Raw genomic sequence first — 19,204 nt, 5'->3', positions numbered from 1 at the left:
AGCTTGAAACGCTGTTCTGCTCAGCATCACCCAAGTACAGATCAACCTATTTTATCCGAGGCCTCCCATTGCTCCTGACACAGGCTGGAAATAATGGCCAGGTTTATTGCTGTGTTATTATTGCTCTAAGGTCAGGCTCCCGGCTCTTTCATCCGTTCTCCTGCACTCTCCCATTCTTTCATTTGTTCATCTTGACCCAACTCACACTTGTGAACTACATTGCATTTGTTAGATCAAGAGGCTGCCTGCCATGCCTCAGAGCATTAAGTAGGGCAGTGGTCCTTAGGGTAAATGGAGCATGGTACGGAGAAATAAATGTTATTCTCTTCAGCCAAGACTGAATGTGCGTGTTGTATCTGTTGAGCCCATCTCTGACACTGATTTAACAGTTCTTTCTTCTTAATATGTATCACATACACTCTCCCCCTCTCCCACTGCCAAGGCACAAAAGTTGAAATCACACCATGCGAAAGTTCAAATTTACTTCATTCTATCCCGCTTAGGTCACAGCTTTGGGCAGTGCTACCAGGTGAATCTTTATACTCTTTTTAAAGTAGCATTTTGACATTTATTTTCTCTGCCTGGGAGCATCATGACGAGAAAGATTTACTTTTTCAAGCTGCAACTACAGTTCTCTAGTAGTTTTAGGAATACTTAGCCATTTAAAAAGACCTCTCAGATGGAGTCCATCTTATCACAAGAAATGCTTTAGCACACCCCACCCTGGTATAAACGTGAACATTTTCAAAGCAATCCAATGGATTCAGACATTGGTGTATGCCTAAGTCTGGTTTCGAAATTCCCAGCAGAAGCTGTAGGTAGTGTGTGTACACAGGCAAAGCAATAGAGGGTCCAGAGACAGGTGTCTCCAGGGACTGCTGTGTGATTGGGCAAGGATCAGCATCAGTGACATTGCCAGGCACTTGGCAGCTCTCCATGGTTTCTGATGGTCTTCTCTTTAGGAAGTTAGACTCTGTGTGAGGTCTTCTGTAAGGAAGCCAAGAATGGTGTTGATCTACAGAGCATAACCAGATTACAAAGCCAAGTAAATCTCTCTGTCTGCTCCAGCACATTAAGGAGAGAGGCTACTGAGTTCAAGCCAAGGCCACAGCACCTGAAGTCCTCTGGTCACGTCAGGATCTTTGTTTCACTGGACATTTTTTTAAATAAAAAGTTTTGAGGGTTATGAAGAAAAAATGAAAAAAGTGCTATGCTTCCTGCTGTGGTGTCAACCTGAGATCTTCAGAGTGGCCAAGAGCATAAGTGCTGCCTCCCACTAACGTCTCCTTACAAAGCTGGCCTGACAATATCCTGCAGACAGTCGATGGACATGCTGTCTGCCTTGAGGCATGCTAATGCTTTGGACATGTGGAGATGTACAGACATCTTGTGTGTCTTGTGCCTAAGGCAGGATTAGCCGAGTTGATAATTGCCTGAACCCAAAGCCTGGCCCTCAAGGATGCCACTGGGACAGAGTAAGGACATACCACCTGTTTCTGCTCTGTCTTTCTAGATGGAAACTCTGTTGTTACCTTCTGTTCTCTGGAGGGAAGAACGGTTTCTGCTGCTTTTTCCAGAGGGTGGGAAGGAAGTGTTGTATTGCTGCTTGTGCCTTACTGAGAGCACTCACTGCTCAAAGCAGGGTGATATGGCCCCAGATGGCGACACAGGGAGAACCTCAGTTGTAATGAGTCCCAAGCACTCCAGATCAAAATAACCAAGATGATGCAGCCCAAGTGAAAATTACTTTTGAGATGGGCTGAAATCCTGAGGAGTAACAGTAGCCATCTCCTTGCTTTCGGAGATCTCTGTGAGGAGGCTTCCTCCCTGCTGCAGCTGCTGTTTTCCTAATCTCCTCCTCTGCTGCAGGCACAGTGGTGCCTGGAAGGGGAGCAATCACTTTATGGTCCACCATGGGATTCCCCAGCACCGTTCGCTGGTGATGAGTTTGGCTGTATAAAAATACTGAGGCCGTTAAATGTATTCAAGGCCATATTGTGACACTGTTAACACGTTAGACAAAAGATCAGTGAAGTTTTCAGCAATGAGTTGTGACCTTGGGTGGGGATAGGGAAATTTCTCTATTTTTGTATTTCTGGACCGCATTCCCACAGTAGCCTCCATGCAGGTGGTCCCCTGACACCATGCTTCTTTGTGGACGGTCAGGATTGATGCCTGTGCGAGGGGGATGTGAACGGGTTCCTCACAGCCATGTCCTGGGTTATTGTCACCCAGCAGCTTGCAGCTGGGTCCAGTTTCGAGCCCTGTCACTGCGATGACAGAGCTGGACCCACTCAGCTCTTTTTGAAGGGAGCAGGCCCTGGCCCAAGTTACCTGCAAACCCTCAAAATCTCAGTCAAAAATAATCAAAATATGCTCAAATGCTGCCTGGAGGAGGAGAAGAAAGAGAAGAGTGGGAAAAATCCTGTTCCAACTGCAGCCGCTGTGGAGAGTGGTGCCACGGGCACTCCCTGGGCCGGGCGGGCAGAGGGACACCTGCCCCATGGCTGGCGTGCTCGTGGTGCCAGCAGCCTCAGCTTTGGCTCTCACGTGGCGTTTCCCCCTGTATGGAAAACAACTGGCCAAGCCAGTGAGCTCCGAGGCTGTTCTGCTGAACTGGTATAGAAAATTAAGGAGAGCCACTTAAACAGCTTGGCTTCTCTAATTGCTTGAATTGCACCCCACGTTCCCTGTCTGAGGTGGACATACGAGTGGGCAGAAACCTAGAAAAGTGCTTTTTCCAGGGTGGGCAGAAAGGAGGGGGGTGGTGGCGCTTCCTCCCCCGGCTAACGCTGTGCCATGTTGCTCTGTTTCCCTTGCAGGGACCTGCCACATCGGCTGGGCCTACTACTGCACGGGCGGAGGTGCGGCAGCGGCCATGCTGGTGTGCACCTGGCTGGCCTGCTTCTCGGGCAAGAAGCAGAAGCAGTACCCCTACTGAGCCGGCCTCGGGGCGCGGGCGCTGCCAGACGCCCGAGGGGCTTGCCAACTTCTTCTGGATAACGACGACGAACAAGAAATTTTTAAGTGCTTTCTTTCTGGAGCAGGCATGGGGTGGGATGGCGGGTGGCCCCAGGGAGGGCAGGGAAGTGAACGGCGGTGCAAAGCCACCCGGCCGGGCTGGACACAGATGGGCTTTCTCACCTGAGCCCGCTCGTGGTCTGCTCCGCAAAAATGTAAGCAAGGAAAACTCTGCTTTGGCAAATGGTGAAATTCTGCGTGCACCAATTAATTGAGAGGTTGGTGAGGGGACGGCAGTGCCGGGGGCTGGGGTAGCGTCTGGCAGCCCCTCGGCGCGGTGCTCCCAAAAGCACACACGCACGCACAGATGTTGACCATGGCACAAAATGAGTAGGGAGGAAACTTTTTTTGGTGCGATTCTTCTTTCTTTTCCTTTTTTTTCTTTTTTTTTTACTTCTCTCTGGTGGTTTAAAATTCAGTGTTGCAAAACTTTTTAATCTATACATTAAACTTAATAAAAGGACCAATAAGCCACTTTATCAGTATTTTGTATATTCTCTACACATTTTTCTTCCCCAAACATGTAGCCACTGCTTATTCAGCCCTATATAACTTTTATTAAGCCTCTGTGTTTTCAGCATTATTACAAAAATGCAACATAATTACTTGGCATATGTAGCCTTTCCCTATAGTACTTTTATGAAGTGCAGTAAATGGACGTTTTTCTGTCCATTGGAAATTCCACTCACGGTACTGTAGAGCTCTGTTGGTTATGTACGACTAACAGAAAACTTCTTTCAGACATAGATTTCTATTGCTGTTATGTTTAGCTCATTGATGTTGTATTGTGCTGTACCATGTTTATTATTTCAATATTCATTTTTGTAAAAAATATATATAATAATATGTGCTATTTTATGTTTGTATTTGAAAAATCTCTGTAAATAAATTTTTCCTTGATCAATACTTGCAATGCGTGGTCGTGTCAATAGATGAAAAAGTTCCTCCCTGGATCCCCACTGGAAAAATCCACGGAAATAAACATGAACTACTTAAAACCATGCTGTATCCTGTTTCCCTATAAAACACATACATTTAGGGTTTGGTTACATTGCCTGAGGATAGACATCTATTGCCACTGGAGGCATTCTGACATATCCCGCATTTTTGCCTGATGCTGTCAGGTGTCCTGCAGGACTTCAGTGAGACCTTCCCCATTTTGTCCTGGCTGCTGCGGACTCAGCATTTCACACACCACTGCATATCCCTGTTTAGGTGATTGAAACAAGCCCTTACTTTCTTAGTAGCATCGACACTGATCAAATACCTACCAGGTGGTATTCCCTGCGCAAGACACTGGCACTGTACATACAAAACTCAAAACCAATCTTTTATTTTCTTTAAGAAAAACAATGTGAACTTAGAGCATGGGAACTTGTAAGGGGTTTTCAATCATGACATTAACTGATGTTATTCCCTTTCAAATTTGTTTTTCTGCTCTTGTTTTCCCAATATGATATTTCTGTCGTGTATTTCTAAGTTACCATCTAAGTTGCGGTTCTGCTGGCTAATAACAATTGTAGCTGTTGCAACTCTGAAATTGTGCAGTTGCTTTGTACATTATGCTGGGCAGCTTTTTGGAGGTAAGTGGAAATAGCAATGTCGGCTTACAGTGATCAATCCTGATATTGCTGAACTGAATTTTATCGAGTTTCATTATAGGCTAAGCACTATTTATTTGCTTTATGGTGCTGTGCAGTGAAAACAAAATTGTACCTTACCCCTCCCAGATTAGCCCATAATAGCCCTATTGCATCCAACTGCACTTCTGCTGAGAAGCACACCAACCATGCTGTGTGGGCATGCCTCCCTGCATGCTCTTCCAGTGGCACCAGCAGCAGCAGGACGTGGAGCTCTTCCCTCCTGCTTCCAGGTTTCAGGACTCATCCCTTCTCGTGAGCGCTCAGGACCATACCCAAACCTGCTGCGAGAGGTCGGTGGCATTTCATATACCCTCACAGTAAGAATGAATATGCCTGTTAGGGTGGTGGATTGCTGCCTTATTAAAACTGAAGGAGATATAAACACAACTTTGACTGTGGTTCCCCTGGCTCCAGTAAGATCTTTGGCAGGTATCTCAATAGAAAAATGCTGCCTTTGTACAGTATGCTACTGCGGAAACATGCCTTTCCTTCCACTGAAACTGCAGTTTGCTATACAAAGTTTCAGTGACGTGGCTATAAAAATGTAAGTGTTATTATTCTAAATTTCATAGAATCATGGAATCATAGAATGGTTTGGGTTGGAAGGGACCTTAAAGATCATCTAGTTCCAACCCCCCTGCCATGAGCAGGGACACCTTCCATTAGACCAGGTTGCTCAAAGCCCCATCCAACCTGGCCTTGAACACTTCCAGGGATGGGGCATCCACAACTTCTCTGGGCAACCTGTTCCAGTGCCTCACCACCCTCACAGTGAAGAACTTCTTCCTTACATCTAATCTAAATCTACCCTCTTTCAGTTTAAAGCCATTACCCCTTGTCCTATCACTACATGTCCTTGTAAATAGTCCCTCTCCAGCTTTCTTGTAGGCCCCCTGTAGTTACTGGAAGGCTGCTAGAAGGTGTCCCTGGAGCCTTCTCTTCTCCAGGCTGAACAACCCCAACCATCTCAGCCTTTCTTCATAGGAGAGGTTCTCCAGCCTTCTGATCATCTTTGTGGCCCTCCTCTGGACCCACTCCAACAGGTCCATGTCCTTCTTATGTTGGGGGTCCCAGAGCTTAACGCAGTACTCCAGGTGGGGTCTCACGAGAGTGGAGTAGAGGGGGAGAATCATCTCCCTTGACCTGCTGGTCACGCTTCTTTTGATGCAGCCCACGATACAGTTGGCTTTCTGGGCTGCCAATGCCCATTGCCAGGTCATGTTGAGCTTCTTGTCAACCAACACCCCAAGTCCTCCTCCTCAGGGCTGCTCTCAACCCATTCTCTGCCCAGCCTGTATTTGTGCTTGGGATTGCCCCAAGTCATGTGCAGGACCTTGCACTTGGTCTTGTTGAACTTCATGAGGTTCACACGGGCCGACCTCTCAAGCCTGTCAAGGTCCCTCTGGGTGGTATGCCTTCCCCCCAGCGTGTCAACCGCACCACACAGCTTGGTGTCATCGACAGACTTGCTGAGGGTGCACTCAATCCCACTGTCCATATCAGCGACAAAGATGTTAAACAGTGCCGGTCCCAATACCGACCCCTGAGGAACACCACTCATCACTGGTCTCCACTTGGACATCGAGCTGTTGACCGCAACTCTTTGAGTGCAACTATCCGGCCAATTCCTTATCCACCGAGTGGTCCATCTGTCAAATCTATGTCTCTCCAGTTTAGAGACAATGATGTCATGTGGGACAGTGTCAAATGCTTTGCACAAGTCCAGATAGATGATGTCTGTTGCTCTTCCCTTATCCAGCAAGGCTGTAACCCTGTCATAGAAGGCCACCAAATTTGTCAGGCACGATTTGCCCTTAGTGAAGCCATGTTGGCTGTCACCAATCACCTCTTTATTTTCCATGTGCCTTAGCATAGTTTCCAGGAGGATCTGCTCCATGATCTTGCCGGGCACAGAGGTAAGACTGACTGGCCTGTAGTTCCCCAGGTCTTCCTTTTTTCCCTTTTTAAAAAAGGGGGTTATGTTTCCCCTTTTCCAGTCAGTGCGAACTTCCCTGGACTGCCACTACTTCTCAAATATGATGGATAGTGGCTTAGCCACTTCATCTGCCAGTTCCCTCAGGACCCACAGATGCATCCCATCAGGTCCCATGGACTTGTGCACCTTCAGGTTCCTTAGATGGTCTCGAACCTGATCTTCTCCTACAGTGGACGGTTCTTCATTCTCCCAGTGCCTGCCTTTGCCTGCTGTGACTTGGGCGGTGTGGGTGGAGCACTTGCTGGTGAAGACTGAGGCAAAAAAGTCATTGAGTACCTCAGCCTTCTCCACATCCTGGGTAACCAGGTCTCCTGTTTCCTACCAGAGAGGGCCCACATTTTCCCTACTCTTCCTTTTATCACCGACATACCTATAGAAGCTTTTCTTGTTGCCCTTGACGTCCCTGGTCAGATTTAGTTCTGTCAGGGCTTTGGCTTTCCTAACCTGATCCCTGGCTGCTTGGACGATTTCTCTGTATTCCTCCCAGGGTACCTGTCCTTGCTTCTACCCTCTGTAGGCTTCCTTTTTGTGTTTGAATTTGTCCAGGAGCTCCTTGTTCATCCATGCAGGCCTCCTGGTGTTTTTGCCTGACTTCCTCTTTGTTGGGATGCATTGCTCCTGAGCTTGGAGGAGGTGATCCCTGAATATTAACCAGCTTTCTTGGGCCGCTCTTCCCTCCAGGGCTTTATCACATGGTACTCTATCAAGCAGATCCCTGAAGAGGCCAAAGTCTGCTCTCCTGAAGTCCAGGGTAGTGAGCTTGCTGTACGCCCTCCTTGCTGCACGCCCTCCTTGCTGCCCTAAGGATCCTGAACTCCACCATTTCATGGTCACTGCAGCCAAGGCTGCCCTTGAGCTTCACATTCCCCACCAGCCCCTCCTTGTTGGTGAGAACAAGGTCCAGCATAGCACCTCTCCTCATTGACTCCTCCATCACTTGGAGAAGGAAGTTCTCATCAACACATTCTGGGAACCTCCTGGATTGCTTGTGCCCTGCTGTGTTGTCCCTCCAACAGATATCAGGGTGGTTAAAGTCCCCCATGAGGACCAAGGCTTGTGAACGTGAGGCTGCTCCTATCTGTCTATAGAGGGCCTCATCCACTCGGTCATCCTGGTCGGGTGGCCTGTAGCAGACCCCCACTATAATGTCACCTGTCCCTGCCCTCCCTTTAATCCTGACCCATAAACTCTTGGTTGGCTCCTCATCCATCCCCAGGTGGAGCTCCATGCGCTCCAGCTGGTCATTGACATAGAGGGTGACACCCCCTCCTTGTCTCCCCTGCCTCTCCTTCATGAAGAGCCTGTATCCTTCCATTCCAACACTCCAGTCATAGAAGCCATCCCACCACGTCTCCGTGATGCCAATAAAATGGTAGTCCTGCAGGTGTGTGTACGTCTCTAACTCCTCTTGTTTATTCCCCATGCTACGTGTGTTTGCATAGAGGCATTTAAGCTGGGCCCCTGATGAAGCTGGCTTACTGGCTGGAGTGGCTGGAATTCCTTTGTGCTGCTCTTCAGGTGCTCTCCCGCTGACCTGTGATCCCTCTCCAGGCTCTGGGCATCTATTGCTGGCACTGGCATCAAACTGGTAGGAGTGGGATGGATTGAGGTTCCCCTCGCCCGGCAACTTTAGTTTAAAGCCCTCTTCACCAGCTTTGACCCTCTCTAGCTTATATCCTGGACCATGCATCACGGAGAACATTTTGACTTTTTTTAGATCTTCCTGTGCTCAGGTTCGGGCTTGATTATCATGGCAAACTGGAACTACGCAATTACTTCATGAAGAAAATTAGGTTTTTGTTACAATGCAATACAATTATAGCATGACTGACTTTCTTTGAATTTGTGTACAATCTCCTCTTTTTAATTTGGGATTGAATAACATGCCAATTTTTAATAATCAAGCCAATGATATATGCTGCACCTGCTTTGTAGCTGTTTATCATATAGCCTTCAGCTGCTGTGATATGAATAAACCAATCACAGCTTAACTAGGTTTGTCCATATTTGTGCATTTTGATTCTGATATCCATTTTGCACTACAATATAAATACCATTTATTATCATGGTTATCTAGCCTCACAGCTACAAACTCTAATAACTTCGTATTGGGCAAAAGATTGCTTTCAATTTCACAGTATGAAATGTCAATGAAATATTTACAATATTTGCTATGTTTAATTTTCCATTTATTTGTTCTTGAAGATGAGGAGCTTGGTCTTGCATTTGTCAAAACAAAAGACGTAAGCTTGCACAGGCTTCTAGGTCACTGAATTCTGTCCTTGCCATTGCTGGCAATCGTATCACATAATCCTGTTCATAAATTTATCAAGCTGTATTTTAAAATTATTTAAGCAGTTTTCCCCTGACAACTACATTGGGAAATTTATTCCAAAATCTCACTCTTTGGATGATTAGACACTTCCTAAGTTCCAGACCACTCTGTGTTCTGGAGCTCACTGTCAACACAGATGTCAGGGGTCACAGTCTGCTTCCAACAAATACTCTGGGAGCAGTAAGTTTCATCTGTCAGTCCTAACTAATACAGGAGCTATATAGAAACAAATCGTATGGTCACAGACTACTGTTCATTATCAGAAGCTATCTTAGGACCACAGGATAATTCAGGTGGGAAGGGACTTCAGGAGGTCTGTAGTCCAGCGCCCTGCCCAAGGCAGGGTCAGTCATGAGGCCACAACAGGTTGCTCAGGGTTTTATCTCATCTGGTCTTGAAAACCTCCAAGGATGGAAATGCACAACATCTCTGGGCAGCCTGTGCCACTGCCTGACTGTCCTCATGGGGAAACAGTTTTGCTTATAACTGATCTCTTGTTTCAACTAATGACCACTGTCTCTCATCCTCCCACCAAGAATCACTGAGAAGAGCTCATCTCCATCTTCTGTCACCTCCCCATAGGTACTGCGTGGCTGCTGTTGAGTTACCGTTCCCCCCCACAAGCCGTCTTTTCATCAGGCTGAATAAGCCCCAACCCTTGGCCTCCCTGCACAGGATGAGCACTCCAGCCCCCAGGCCCCAAGGTCCTTTCCACAGAGCTGCTCCCTGGCCAGGCAGCCCCTGGCCTACATCACTGCAGGGGCTTCTTGCTTCACAGGTGCAGGACTTGGCATTTGTCCTTGTTGAATTTCATAAGGTTCCTCTTGTCCCGTTCCTCCAGCCTGACTCAGTCTGTCTGAATGGCAGCCCTATCCCTCAGTATATTGACTGGTCCCCCCAACTTGGTGTCATCTGCAAACTTGATGAGAGCACACTCCTCCAGCTCTTCCAGGTCACTGACAAAGCCATTAAAGAGGACAGGTTCCAGGATAGACCTGCGATACCCCACTCAGTACAGGCATCCAGGTAGGGTCTGACCAGGAGCCATGACCCTCTGAGCCTCGTCATCCAACCAGGCTTTTACCCGCTTGGTTGCCTACCCATCCAGACCATAGTGTCCCAACCTGGGTACAAAAAAACTGGGAGCCTGTGTCAAAAACCTTGCTACAATCCATGCAAACGACAAGCACTGCTCTTTCCTCAATCACAAATCCAGTCATTTTACCATGAAAGGCCATCGGGTAGGTCAGGCACAGTTTGTTCTTGATAAATGCATGCTGACTGCTCCCAGTCTCTGAAATGAGGTCATAAGGGGCTACCAGTGGAAATAAGGTGTTGGGATCCTGTTGCCTTTGTGTGCTTAACTTTTGCTTTGCATGGCTAAATACAGGAAAAAAAAGGTCATCAACAAATCTAGAAATATGAAGGGTAGGAAAAAAATTGAGCTCTGGAAGTTGGAAATTTACTTCATATGTAAGTTTGAGTGAGGCAAGTGGAATTGGAAGAACTTGATGCAATACTTCATTTACATAAGTTTGGTCTTCGGGAATTACTTCAGGAGAACACATTTTGAGTAGGAAATTCTCCCACCCAAACCCTAGAGAGCTGGGGACTTTCTTTGCCTATGCAGCACAGCGTGCAGTGCCAAGACGCTTGTCCTGAGCACCAACACAGTATTTCCTGAGAGGCAAAATTCAAATTCTGTCATTCAAGCATTAAGTCAGGGAGAAGCTTTTCTGCATAAATATGAGGCATGTGAAGGCCCTGTCTGGAGTTTGAGAAAGCATTATGCTCTTTCTATAAAAATAAGCCATTACTTTTCAAGACTTACATGTTAACAAACGACTCAAATTTTCACTACAGGCTGTAGAGTTTACTTCCTCCCCCAAATACAAATATATGTCTATGAAAAAAAACCCTTTAAAAATGTTTTGAAATGAGAGTTAGATAGCTCCTGAGGTGGTTTAACCCCTCTGTTTCCTTTTTCTTGATAGAAAATTCAGAAATCAGTTGCAACTGCAATTTATCTGTCATTCTAGATTTTGAAATAGTCTGTGAAAAATATCAAACTGAATGACAAGACAGATAATCTGTACATCAACATAAGCATTAATTCTACTCTACATACTTAACCTTTCAGAGAGACAATGGTGAAATTAGATATGTCTTTTTTTAGAAGTGACATTTTAGTGTAATCCCTTAAGCAGACAGGATTTTAAATATATGCTTTCAAGTAAGTATTAAGTGTTTTTATTATTATTATTTAAATAATGATGGATCAGAGAAAATGAGGAAAATTTTGAAACAGTTTCAAGTTCAGTTCTCTTAGTGGCAGGAAGGATGGTTATTAGGTTAAATATAAATAGGTGGCCTTTTCTCATGTTCCTCACCAAGAAACAGAATGTTCATTGAAATTTGTATGGATATTTTAGCTGAGGAAAGACAGACTCTGACTCCTTTCATGGACAATTTTACGACGTTTTAGTCTGCTAGAAGTATCTGCTAAGAATATCAGTGTGTTAGGGATATTCTACGTTATGCCAAGCATATTAAATTAAGCCATCACAAGGAGAACGATAATCTGAAAGGAACATATGGCACAACTTCATTATACATAGCTACATCACCAGGGCCCACCACATTGTTGCCTGCTTTCCTGGCTGCCTAAGAGCAAATGAACTATGTGTTACTCTGCTTTAAGCATCCTCCATCACACAGGGATATCTTGTGGCCCTTAAAGGTCTCCTCAACGGGCACTGTGGACCATACTGAGCACCACTAGAAGTATTACCATCTCCAAACACGCCTCAAGCATGATTGTCACCCCAGTGGTTATGAATCAGTTTGGCTTGTCAGAGTGGGAATGGTGAGGCAATGCTAGAGCACAGAAAAGCCGCCTCTCACCCGAAGCCTAAACCAAATGCGGGTCTATGTTAGCAGGCAGAAAGTTGCTGCCTCACACTGTCCATGGGGATTGGAGGAAAGTTTGCTGTCGCTATGACAACCAGCTGTTAGCTCCTGTCTGCAGCAGGACTTAGCAGCCCAAGGAGTGAGTCTGTAGCCACTCAGGTAACTTCCCAGACATTTTTCTTATAGGACATGCATGGAGGCCACTGCCTCATTTCCCAAGAGAACACATTAAGGACAAAGAGTGCTCCCATCTTGCTTGTCCCCCTCAGAGGCAGTCCCACCTGGGGCAGAGGGAAATGCTCGTGTACAGCTCCTGAGCAGCCCTGGTGTGTAAGACCCTGCACCAAGCCTCAGCTCCAGGACTGGAAGGTAAACACAACAGGAGCAGCTAAGGTGCTCTGTGTGCTCCATGTGCTTTTGAAAACTGCATGCAGCCCTGCTCTGCATACATGAATGACTTCATCCTCTTTTCATTCTCTAGGAGCTATAGGTAACTTTGACTCTCTTCACACCGGCCAGCAAAATCAATATTTAAGCACACTTAATAAATAAGGGTTGTTGGACTGTGTAGACAGAGTCATGCTGCAAAGCACTTTTGCTCCAGCTTGTCAACAAAGAACTGAGTGTTTCATCAAGTAATGGATGGCAGCTTCCTACATGGGACTCCTGAGTAGGTGGTTTTCTACAAATTCCTCTGTCCCTCAGCCCAATAATTTTATCCTGTTCCCTAAACCTCTGCCAGATGTGACTGCTTTTCAAAACCTTGGGCTTTTGAAAGCATGGTAGCTGCTAAAGGGAAAGCAAGCAGTTCATGTGAATACTTTGTTTTCTGTTAAGGATTCCAGTCATTTCAATGGACTTGGACGAAACTCCATGACCCCGATCCAAAAACTATAGGAGCCAATGGCAAATAGTCCACTGGCTTAACTCAGGCACAGATTCAATGGGCAAAATGCCATAACTATTTTGTATCTGGCTTTGTATTATGTTCCGGTAAACTGTCCATCTTTTTTTCCTATGGAAAAAATACACATACACACATATTTTATAAGCAAAGAAATCCCTGTATCTTTCTTCGGTTTGTACTTATCTAAATGTTCCTTGTCATCTGAGAATTAACTAAAACAAGATCCTACAAATGCAAAATCTGTGTGACACGTAATATTGGCAATTAGTATTTATTTACAAGGTATGTCTTCAAAGATCAGAAACTTTTAAAAAAATAATGTTTTGTATTGATTTTGCAGACAAAAAAGCTGCCAGATTTGGATAATAAAGCACCTTTTTTTGCGAAGCAAGCCAGCTGTGCATCCTTATCTTGCCTGTTCCAGAGGAAGAAAATGAAAAGTGGATTAACTCACATAATGAACGTTTCAAAGGATATAAAGTAAAATCTGTTATAAGACGTAAGGCTACGGTTCTTAGCTGATATTACCAGTCTGGGTAGGTCTGAAGGGACTCTTTCTACTGCCAAATGGAAAGGACAAAGAACAGAAGGTAGAAAGGTAGCCATATACTGGGGGGTTTACTGAGGATCCCACTACAGAGTGGTAGTAGATGCTCCGCACGTATGACTCACTGTGGCTCAGTAGCTCTCCATTGAAGCATTTGGGTTATTCTCCTCCATGTTATACCTCCGAAAGTATCAGTAAGCTTTCTGTTTGTACAGCACCTAGGACAAATATTTTCCAGTCTATCAGTAGGGCCCCTGAGTCCTATCCTAAAGTAAAGTAACTCCACTTCACAGCAAGAGTAAGGGTTAGGAAAGGACTTTCTTTTACTGAATTGTAATATCTTTTGGTAGGGAAATAGAGAAAAGAAATCTCAGTTAAAACACAAGCTATAATTAGGACAATACATTTAAAATGATGAAATACTTCTTGCCTGGAGCTCAGTGGCCATATTAAGAATTGCAGTGTGAGATATTTGTTTTCAAGTAGCTGTCAATATATCATTTGTTTTCAACACTTCTGGGATTAATACCTAATTATGGTGCACACAGGAATTAAAAAGACTGAATGCATTACTACACCTACCTCTCTCTCTGGCTAAAATCAGAACTCCTTTGCACAGAAACTGTTTCACCCTGCTCCTGCATGTTGACTTCAGCAAGTCTGTGCACCTTACAGCCACCCGAGGAAGCGCCTGACCCTGCCTCTTCTCAAAAGCCTGTTGTGACCGGGATATCTGCTGCCATTCTCCATATCACACTTTCCAGCCCTTTGCTACAACTTGCTCCTGCAGAGCATGGCTGTCACTTCTGGAAGGTTTCAAGCTGTTTCTCAGTAACTGATCAGAGTACCTTGTTTCAGGATAATCTGTTACCGAAAGATGCCACGGTACACTGCAGCAAATTAAGTGTTTCATTTCCAAAGTTGTTGTTACATCTCACTCTCTTGCAGACCATTCAACAACATTAATGTACTAGTAGTAGTCATCACTAATACTTTTCTTTTTTTTTTTCAGGTCGTGGGGGTAACAGTGCCAGGAGAAGTCACATCGCAGGCAACAGACGTGTCTGTGGTAAGTGGGAAGAAGTTAACTTTTTACAACACAGCAGCATGTAGAAAATAAAGCCAGCCATGCCCAGATGTGCAGTGACATTTCAAAAAGGAAGCACATTAAATGTTTAGATCTGCAATGAAATATTAAGCAATCTGCATTTGTTGTCAACGTGTAGAAGTGGTATTCACCTCTCTCTGAAGAGTGACTCTGGTTTCGTCATGTACTGGTGAGCCGTTTCACGGCTCCTCAGTCTGTAGGTTGTTATGCCTGCGCATACTGTCAACATCAAGGAATGTGAATTATAGGGCAACTTTCTGGGCCAGTCTGTCTCTCAAGGGGAATCTGAAAGAGATTTTAGCTAATGGTGTCAGATCACTGAAGCATACCTTTTCAAGAGCTGATTTTGTGTAACCTGCGGCCTGCAGTGTAGCTATGCTTAACTTGCAGCTATCAAACTAAGCAATCAGAGAGACCTAACAGATGACTAGATAGAAACTGCTGAAAAATGATAGGGGTCTGCAAATAAGATAAGCTGAAAACTTGTTTTTAAGCAATGTTGTTAACACACTTGAATGAAAATAATTGGTATTGAAATTCCCAATGCTGCATCAGAAGACTCACATACATAAGCAGAAGATGATTGCTGCTTGTTTTTTCAGTAACTTCTGTTCCAGGCAATGGAGCTGGTTTTGTCTCCAGCTTATCCAATATTAGCAAGATTGAGGTATAATTCAATGTTTATTACGCCTCCCACTTCTCCCTTCTTCCCTCCTCCCCTAGCTCTACTCCTACAAGACATTGATCTTCCTGGAGGAAGCCATCATATTCACTGGTATAAATACTCTCACTCCATATGTGGACATTTCAGGATTGTATTTTTGAAATAGGCAAATGCTTTTCACAAAAGACTCAGCAGTCTAGTTCATATGCAGTTTCCTTTGGGAGCCACAGTAAAACTCCCGTGAATGCAGCACTCAGTCAAGGGTACTTCCCTGGCCTTCATAATTAGGAAACATTGCTGCCCGAGCCTCGTTCAGACAGATGATTTCAACAGTCAAGAAGTAAATGTACTTAGCAGCGAAGCATACTGTTCCTTTTTCATTGCCGCTAAGACAGCAGAACCATTCAGAGCTGCCTTCAGCACAATTATAAAATGTTCTGAGCTGCTTGGAGCCACTTCAGTCAATCTGAACATTTATTTCCTTTCATAGCAATGCAGAGTGAAGGCGCTGACAGTCCTTAAATACATTGCTCAAGATATACAGCAATTCACAACCCAGCTTCTGGGGCAGGTGGTTTTAAGCTGTCCAGTGTTTTAGGTAGCACAGATATTGCTCCCTCGTGCTGACCTTGTGGTGATGCTTTAACCAGCTGCAACACTGTGCATGGGGAGAGATCTCAGCGGTAAACTAGAGATCTTTTTCTCCTTTACATCATGGGCTTGAAGAGAGGCCAAGTACCTGGCACCTGATGACTGTAGACCATTGAACCATGGCACGGATGAGATGAGCAAATAAAAAGAGGTGATTGAGGACTTTTCTGCACATCTTGGACAGCATCTCTGACAGTGCCAGCAGCTAAGCTACTAAGGCAATAGACTGGGACCCTGACTGCCACCCTAACTGCCCTGAGCACGAGCTGATCTTCAGGACACAGCAAAAAGAGGTCATCCTCCAAATAAGGGAGAAATGTTTTCCCTATTAGCACTATTTTTTTCCAGTCTACTTACCTCTAGCTTTGCACCTGTTTACCCTTCACCAATCTCCTTACTGATTCAATTGTCTGAATCCACACCAGTATCCACAGCCACCTATGTTTTCTTAATGGGTTAAAAAAGGAAAAAGAAACACATCTATGTTGCTCAGTATATTCCATGAAGTTAGACTTACTTGCATAAAAAACGTTCCCCCAAAAAATCAAGTGAGGCTGACGAATGTCCTGAAGATCCTTTTAGTGCCTAAGAGGCATGCATTGTGGAAACTGTTTACTGTCTCCTGAGTAATGGAGTCTGTGATAAGCAATTTGTTTTGTAGGAAAACAATGTCACCTCAAGTAGCTGAAGGATATTGTAATGACTTTCGCACATTGTCAGCATTCCATTGTATCTCTTGGCTTCTTAGTACACTGCTGCATGGAAAATTAATACAAGGGAAACAGAAAATCGCTGCAAACATGTTAAACATGCTACTGCGTTTCAAGGATGTAGCTGTTGACTTGACCAATATTAAAACCAGAATCTGGTAGAAACCTACTCTTTTTGCACAGAATATGAGACCTGGCTTTAGGATGATGGGCCCTATGGCATTATTATTCCTTAGGTCTGAGGATGTTTCTTTTCTGGGACCTGATAGAATGTGAGATTTCTTAAGGAGGCTTTGGATTACAGGCACAGCATGGGCTCCCTCTTGTGAGCCATGCCTAATGAAAAAAAGTCAAGGAATTCTCAACTGTCCTCTGATCTCAGTTCAGGACTAAACCTCCGAAAATCTCCATAACACTGGGTGACTCCATAGCTTTGTTTGATTTGTGGATCAACTGCCTGTGGAGAAGGGGCATCTAAAAATAGCTGAACATGACGAAGGGACACACTGGGGAGCTTTAGCAATGGAGGAGCAACCTGAGGGAGGCAAGAAGAAAATTGCACTGCCTTCCACAATGTTACTGCTGGTGACAAAGTACCCACTTATTCTTAGCATCCTACAGTTCAGCACAATGACAACATTTTTGTTCTCAATGTGAAAGGGCTGAACTTAAAGGGAAGCAACCAGATTTCTCATGAGAATATATCTTACACACTCAGCTATGCTAAATTAAAGGCACTAAATGAACAATACTGAGGCATCTCTGAACAGTGACTCATGGCCTTGGGCATGTGCACTCCGAGAAGTGAGATAAACCAGCCTGGACAAAGCACCATTCAGATATGTAGTTCTTGTTTGGCATTGCAAGAGGACCAGAGCATGCAAATTGAAAGTGAGCACAGGCTGATATAACCCACAGCAGTATCAGGATCTACACACCACTACAAGCATAGCCAGGGCAGTGTCCACAAACATGAGATCTTGCATGGCTGGAGCTAGAGAGGCAAGCTGATTTGGGGCTGGTTTGGAGCCACCCAGCTCCTGCCCTGCTCCCTGCCAGGGGATGGGATTCTGGTGGGTTCGGTGCAGATGGGTGCTGGGGAGTAGTGTCCAGCTCATGGCTTTCCTTCTGTCTCACTTAGCCCAGGCAGTCCATGCTGAAAGCAGCTCTGCCGGGGCTCTAGAAATGCCCTATGCTGTTAAACAGAGAACAGAGGATGTGCAGCAAGGCAACCTACTTGGCAGTCACTGCTGAACAGCTCTTAGCATCGCTACACTGTGGGACCGTGCAAAAGCCACCCCACAAGGGAGGCAAAGGAGCCCACAGACACATACGTCTGTGTATGCACCTTCTAGAAAACCAGAAGTCATTAATGAAGCTTGAGCATCTTTCCTGGTGCTCATGTCAGCATATACAACATTTTTCCATTGGCAGGTCTCAATGGACTTTGCAAAGGTGGTGAATAGCTCTCCCCATTTGAGAGACAAGGAAAATGAGGCAGACATTCATGTAGTCTTGCCGAGAGCTGCCTGTGCAAGCCAAAGGCCGAACCAGGCCTATGAGCCAAGTCTCTGCCTCAAACCATTGCCCTTCCCGTGAAGCATCACTGCCTTCTGGTAGGGACTTCTTCATCCGCATCCTCCAGGTTTTATGAAGGTGCCTTAGCCAACAGCTTCCAAAGTTTTCCTTCTATAACAATGTTCCTCTGAGTGGGGAAATTTCCTTCCAGGTGACATCTGACTTGACACCAGTTCTCTGCCCGGATGTGGTTGCTATGACTGCTGCTCCCAGTTCGGCAAATCCTCATCCTGCCAATCCTCCGCAAATACAACTCTTGCATATCTTGTGTTCTCTGGGAAATCAAAATATGCTTCTGTTTTTAGTCTTTTAATCTTCTTATGTCTGTGTCTCCTTTTGTTTGGAATCAGTGATGTTAAAGCAGCCTTGTGCTGCCAATATTTTAACAACAGGTTTTCAGAAAAAATATCCCCACCTCAGTCTATGACAGATTTGTAGCGCTGTATTGCTTGGGCTGCTGAGAAGAGAGACTGGGGAATCTACTTTTATGGCTTGCCTTTGAAATAAAAACTCTTTCACATAAAAATCAGGAAGTCAACACTACTTGGCAAATAAATGCATCTTAAGTGCTCTTAACTGGAAGTAGTTACAATAAACCTTCCTCCTAAAAAATCTGCTGGGTAATTTTCTGACGATGTGAACTAGGGTGCTGGATGGGCTGGGAGAGTGCATGCGTGTGCAGGAGTGGGCACTGAAAGGTGTTGAGAAAAGTCATTTTAGCAAATGTTATAGCCCACAGGGATATATATTCTTTCACTGTCCCCTGTTGCCATTTTGAAGCACACAAACACACATAATATTCACATAGGCATTAACTCTCTGTTAAAATTCTTGTCAGATCTGTTCCTCACATCTCCACCCTGTTAAATGAATTAAACTCAGATTCCCCCTGCCCCCTGACTTATCTACATTGATTTGCATGTTAATAACTTTCCTTCCCTCAGTCAGTTTGTTCTACCCTCTTCTTGATTTGCTTTCCACAGTAATTTTGACTGAGATCCTTGCCCTCACCTCACAGCAAGGGGAGGAAACTGATGCAAGGTGGATGCAGGGGAGCAGGGAGTCCAGCCTGGTGACTCTGGTGACTGTTTGCTTTCATTACCATTGCCATTTCTCTGGGCAAAGCTACGCTGG

The 19,204-nt window shown here is 45.1% G+C and overlaps 1 protein-coding gene across 1 annotated transcript in view; it reads left to right on the top strand.

Moving 5' to 3' along the window:
- The window catches only part of LHFPL6 (LHFPL tetraspan subfamily member 6), a 145,779-nt gene extending 141,852 nt beyond the window's left edge, over positions 1-3,927 (top strand). Inside the window, exon 4 of the mRNA XM_050901577.1 lies at positions 2,823-3,927. Within this exon, the coding sequence (XP_050757534.1) occupies positions 2,823-2,941 (119 nt within the window). The 3' untranslated portion in view covers positions 2,942-3,927. The remainder of the gene's footprint in view (positions 1-2,822) is intronic.
- Positions 3,928-19,204: the final 15,277 nt, after the last annotated feature.

Source organism: Gymnogyps californianus, chromosome 1, assembly GCF_018139145.2.
Source record: "Gymnogyps californianus isolate 813 chromosome 1, ASM1813914v2, whole genome shotgun sequence".
Taxonomy (NCBI): domain Eukaryota; kingdom Metazoa; phylum Chordata; class Aves; order Accipitriformes; family Cathartidae; genus Gymnogyps; species Gymnogyps californianus.
Note: the sequence above shows the minus strand (reverse complement) of the source record. Positions and strands in the feature narration are given on the sequence as shown.